The sequence below is a fragment of the Tiliqua scincoides genome, chromosome 3, assembly GCF_035046505.1.
Source record: "Tiliqua scincoides isolate rTilSci1 chromosome 3, rTilSci1.hap2, whole genome shotgun sequence".
NCBI classification, from domain to species: Eukaryota; Metazoa; Chordata; class Lepidosauria; order Squamata; family Scincidae; genus Tiliqua; species Tiliqua scincoides.
The window spans coordinates 60,155,514-60,161,455 of record NC_089823.1 but is presented as its reverse complement, the minus strand read 5'-3'; the positions used below and the strand labels follow the sequence as shown (position 1 = coordinate 60,161,455).

Genomic DNA, 5,942 nt, shown 5'->3' with positions numbered 1-5,942 from the left:
GGCTTCAATCTGCTTGTCTGTCTGGGACGCGGGAAATTCACGCGAAGGAAGGAATTCGTAACGTGCTCAGAGATGCTGGGGCCGGGTTGTGTGCCTTAACAATAACGTGGAATGTCTGCAATAGAAATTCGACTCTTTGCAAACCACAAAGAGTTGAATTTCTATTGCAGACATTCCACGTTACAGTCGTTTAGTAATCTAGTGATGACAGAATCATGGTGCAAATCCAACAGAGATGGGAGGGGAGTTTGAAAGACCTGTTTCTCTATCCATAATATAAGAAGAAACTTTGTTATTTGTTAATCTTTGTTACTGGGATTGAGTTAAACATTCTGTAATGGTTGCATGAACTGTCCAGCAAGGCACCCATCTAACAGCCCAATCCTATGCATGTGTACTCAGAAGTAAGTCCCATTATAGTCAATGGGGCTTACTCCCAGGAAAGTGTGAATAGGATCGGGGTGTAAGGCATTCCCCATACTGTCTCACCGTCCGGGCCAGCAGTCTCTCCTACCTGTAGCAATCATTGCAATGCTTTGAGTCCCTCCTATAAGTTTTTAGTATGGTTTTATTTGTAAGCGGCCTTGAGTGCCCTTTGTTGGGATAGAAAGATGGGAAATAAATAAATAAGCAAGCAAGCACATACAACTTGTAATGAACGCTCAGCCCCATAGAGCTCAATGGACTCGTCGCCCGCATTTGGGGGGGGGGGGCGCTGGAGGACACGTTGATTGCACACGTTGTTCTGGAAGGAAGAACGCATCCCTAGCCATAAGCAGGCAAGAGCCGGTGGGACCTGAAACGTCCACACGTTTGTTAGCCTTGAGGGTGCGACAGGATGCTTTTAATCCTGGCCACGTCTACTTGGAAGTCCTTATACTGAAGGACATTCTTCCCAGCAAAGTGTGTTAGGGCAGTGCGCAGCTGTGGGGTGCCATCCTCTGCACACTTCACTGGGAGTAAGCCCCATTGACTAGAATGGGGCTTACTTCTGAGTTGACATGCCTAAGCTTGGGCTGTTGTGTTTGTGGCAGGAGACGAACCCGGCCTTCCTTCTGGATGTTCCCCTACGTGTAAAGGACTTGGACGACAATGCCATTGAAATGAATGGAGCGTCCCTGAACGGTAAGGGAATAAAACGGTTTTGTTCTTCAGTTCAAAACATACACCCTGAAATCCGTCCGATGGGACTCAACGGTAACAAACCCACAGCTGGGACAACGACACGAGCATACAGGATTTGGGATCTTGGGCGCGAAAGTGGGTTTCAAATGCTCCCTTGCAAATCGGTTCATCCCGGGAACGACTGTTTAAATCGCGGGAAGCTGCAGTTTTGCAGATGCCACCGGGAAGCCCGCCTCTAACCCCGCCTGTGTCTAAGGGAGCTCCAAAGTGGCTCGTAGCAAGACGGTGATCCACACAGCAACGCGTCCCGAAGGGTGCGCCACTCTCTGCATGCTTGCTTGGGAGTCAAACCTGGGGAACTCAGGGCCCGATCCTCACCAACTTTCCCGTACCAGTGCAGCTCTCCCCCACCTCGGCTGCATCAGCACCGGAAGGCTAGATCGGGGCCCTCAGTGAAACTTACTGAGGCCCTCAGTGAAACTTACTGAGGCCCTCAGTGAAACTTAGTGGGGCCCTCAGTGAAACTTACTCCCGAGTAAACGTGCCTCGATTCGGGCTTCAAATGCGGTGACTTGACAGTGACTCCGCCACTGAGTGGCTGAATGCAGTGGCAAGATGGGACGTGGCATGCTCGAGCCCCGTAAGGCGGAGCAGCGGCTGCCATGCTGCGAACCCTCTCCTCGGAGCCCTTGGAGCCGCGGCTGCAACCTTTGCCCCTGACTGGGCAGGAAGACCCGTCGCCCCGGGAAAGCCTTGACTGAGAGCGAACACGCTCCAGCGCCCCCCAAGCCCAGGCAGGTGGTTTCCGAAGGAGCTTCCTCTTTCAGGCTGCAATCTTGTGCACACTTTCCTGGGAGTAAGCCCCACAGACTACAATGGGACTTACTTCTAAGTAAGCAGGCATAGGCTTGGGCTCTAAGTCTGCAGTCCTATGCGCACTAAACTGGGAGTAAGCCCCATTGACTACAGTGGGATTTACTTCTGAGTAAAGATGCATAGGATTGGGCTCTAAGGCTGAAATCCTGTGCACACTTACCTGGGAGTAAGTCCCATTGATCTCGATGAGACTTACTCCTGAGTAGACATGCCTAGGCTTAGGCTGCAAATGCACTGCTTAGGAAGGTCTGCCCAGGGAATGCGCTTGGGGGGGCCTTGGGGGAGAAGACGACCCTTGAATCGGGTGGATTCGTTTTGTTCCACCTTTTGCTCCAGAGGAGCTTCTGGTCTCCGCTTCTTCCTTACTGAACAGGACTGCCCCTTCACCGAGGGGTGGACAGAGACCGTGAATCCCACCAAATAAACGACTGGAATCTGCAGTGGACTTTCGCTCGTTTTATTTGTTTATTTAAAAATGCGAACAGTGAATCACTTTTTTTTTTTTTTGGAGACCAAACAATAAATATTATTTAGCAACTTTTTTCATTTCTTTATTTTTTTTTTTTTATAAAAATAAACAGGTGATAAAAAATCTCTGGAAGGTGACAGCGCTAAGAAAAGGAAAGGAACAAAGAAAAAGTTATTCGGCAATAAGCTCCCCAAAACAGCAGGGGAAACCCCCAAACAAAATCGAAATATTGCAGCACAAACCCTGCGGGGGGGGGTCTCTGAGACGAAATGTCTGAAAATGTGTTAAGTTCACACAGGAAAGGAAAGAGTTAACGCCCCCCCCTTGAAAGAAAAGGCCCCTGACCCATTAGAAAGTTCCAAGGTCTGGAAGAACGAGCCCCCACAAAAATAAAGCTCCAAAGGGACCCCCTTTGCATTAGATAGGGGGTGTTTCCAACGCCTCCCCCACCCCACACTCCCCATAAGAGAATTGCTGCCACACTCCCCATAAGAGAGGGGTTCTCCAGCCCGGGGCTTACATATTAAGGCAGGGCTGAATTTGGCACTGCGGTCCGTAAGATCTGGGGCTCGATCCAGCCACAGTTAAGCACTTCTCCGTCCCCCTGGTCCCAGCATCAAAGACTTCAATGCTGAACCCACTTCCTCAGAAGTCAGCCCCGGAGCACCCAGCCGGACCGTCTTCTCAGTACAAAATAGATAGGATCAGTGGCACTTTAAACTCCATGGCCTTGGCTGCAGGATCGTGACCATTGCTGGGAAAAGAAATCGGGTCTATTTCCCCCGCCTGCTCCACTTGATGGGGCTGCTATTGGGGAATCGTGGAAGCAAGAGGGGGCCACTTCTAAGTCAATATAGCTGGGATCCGGTGGAAGTCAAGTCCTCTGAAATCAGCGGTCCTCGGGCCCGCTCAGTACTTCCAGTCCTCAGTAAAGTGGAAAAGAACATCTTAATTTTAATGATTTGGACAATGGGACTGAGTCTCCTCGAGAATTTGTCTGGGAGGACTGGGAATGGCTGTGGATTGGGGTCTGATTTAAGAGAGGAGTAGAAAGGGGGGGAACTGTGGAGGGAGAAAGGAAAGTATACATTTAAACCACACACACACACACACACCCTGGGGCTCCTTGGAAGGCGAGTCTCTCACCTAGTTGCACCTTCTGTCAAAGTCTGAAACTCAGACAGCAGCCTAGGCTGGCCACACAACTGGGAGTGAGATCCGAAGGGAAGACAGACAGCAGCGGAGTTCGAAAGTGCCCCCCCCCCCAGTTACTAGAGGGGTTCAGCAGGGGAGGGAGAGGGGGGCACTCGCCCTCTTCTTCCTCAGACGGGCTTCAGAGTCCTGCACGAAGTCCCTTGAGGTCAGTCCGTGGAGCCTACCCTGTGCGTGTGGAGGGAGGCTTGTGTGTGTGGGGGGGGGGATCTGTGCTTGGGGGGGGTGTAGCTTGAGGGGGAAGTGCTAGAGCGCGGGGATCCAGCTTCGTAGGTCCGGGCGGGGCGGCGTTTCCCTCTCTGGCCCCCGTCCTCGGGGGTCCAGGTCTGCCCCCTGCGGCGCCGGGCTCAGTCCTGGGTCTCATTTGGCGTCGCTGGCGAGTCTGGAAAGGCCGGCCGTGCCCATGCCGGAGACGTGGTGGTGCGCGGGGGGCGCGGGCACCTGGCACATGCTGCAGGGACAGGGCATGCCGCCCCAGTGCTGGAAGCCGCCGCCCAGCGGGGTGGAGGCAGCTGCTGCGGCTGCTGCTGCGGCGGCGGCGGCTGCGGCGGCGGACGGCGACTTGAGCAGCCCGTGCGCGGGCCGGATGGCGCCCACGGCGGAGAGCCCCCCGGAGCCGGGCAGGGAGGCGCCGGAGACGGCGGCGGGCGGCAGGATGGGGTGGTGGACGGCGGGGTGGGCGGCGGGCAGCGGCGCGGAGTGGGCGGCGGGCCCGGCGGGGCAGGCGGCGGGGTGGAAGCCGGCGGCGGCGGCGGCGGCGTGGTGGCCCCCGTAGATCTCGCTGAGCAGGCGCTTCATCTCCTCGAGGGAGCTGGTGAGCATGAGGATGTAGTTGCGCGCCAGCAGCAGCGTGGCGATCTTGGAGAGCTTGCGCACCGACGGCCCGTGCGCGTAGGGCATCACCTCCCGCAGGCCGTCCATGGCGATGTTCAGGTCGTGCATGCGCTTGCGCTCGCGGCTGTTGATCTTCAGGCGCAGCTGCTGCAGCTCCGGCTCCGTCAGCTGCTTCTTGTCCTTCTTGCAGGCCGTCGAGGAGGAGGAGGACGAGGAGGAGGAGGACGACGAGGGCGACTTGAAGGCCAGCTTCTCCACCAGCACCACCCCGCCCGCGCCCAGCGCGCCCCGCAGCTCCGCCGGTGGGGACTCGCTGGGCGTCGAGCTGGACACCGCGCCCCCGCCGCCGCCCCCTCCGCTCTTGCTCCGCGCCGGCACGAACAGCTCATCGGGCTCCGGCGACGAAGGGCGGCTGGACACCAGGCTGGCGTCCGAGTCCATGCTGGGCTGCCTGCAGGGGGACACGGGCGTCAGTCGGGGCACAGCCAGACCCACCCGACCCGTCGAGATGGGGGGAAATCTCCCCCAGGAACACCCGGAGATCCCCCAGCTCTAGGCACAGTGATGGGGTGCAGCCGAAACACGAGTCTGCAGGAGGAAGCCCCGCTCTCGACGGGTCTTGCTCCCCAGGACGCGCCTTCGGGTCGCAGCCTGGCTTCCCAGGGAACGTGCCCAGGATGGGCTGGAAACAGGTGGCTCTAAAGCCAGGCGTTGCTGAGATCGGAAATGCACCCACCCCAAAGTCAGTTCTAGCGCAGTAAGGCTGCGATCCCATCCACACTTACCTGGGAGTAAGCCCCACTGACTGCAGTGGGACTTACTTCAGAGCAGACATGCAGAGGATTGGGCGCTAAGCAGGAGCTGCTTCCAGGTAAATGTGTGTTTTCGGACGCGCATCCGCGGGAGTCTGACCTGATGAGAGGCGCTCTCCAGCAAAAGGGAATCGAGCTCAAGAGCCCAATCCTGGGCATGACTACTTGGAATTAAGCCCCACTGTAGTCAGTGGGGTTTACTCCCAGGAAAGTGTGTATAGGATCGCAGTCTTAAAGAGCCCAATCTTCTGCCTGTCTACTCAGCAGTAAGTCTCATTCTAGTCAATGGGGCTTACTCCCAGGTAAGTGTGGAAAGGATTGCAACAAAAGTCCATTGTTTTCCATGGGATATAAACGTCAGGAATTGTTTGCAGGCTAGTGGCCAATGTGTCCAGCATGGCAAACATACGAACACATCATTTTTTATTAATCCCTAATAACTTTCACTGCTGATGTCCTACTCCCAATCTGGACCACGGATTAGAATCTTAATTCATAACAATCCACAATGGAACACACACACACACACACACGTGTGTGTGTGTGTCCCGCTTCGAAAATCAGGTAGGCTAAAACGAATTACAAGCAACCTGAAGCGATTTGGAGGGCATGTC

At 55.6% G+C, this 5,942-nt stretch overlaps 1 protein-coding gene across 1 annotated transcript; it reads right to left on the bottom strand.

The window, feature by feature from the left end:
* Positions 1–4,042: 4,042 nt before the first annotated feature.
* Positions 4,043–4,957, bottom strand: OLIG2 (oligodendrocyte transcription factor 2). The gene has a single exon (XM_066622009.1). It carries the CDS (start codon positions 4,955–4,957, stop codon positions 4,043–4,045), a length of 915 nt encoding a protein of 304 aa, XP_066478106.1.
* Between the last annotated feature and the right edge of the window lie 985 nt (positions 4,958–5,942).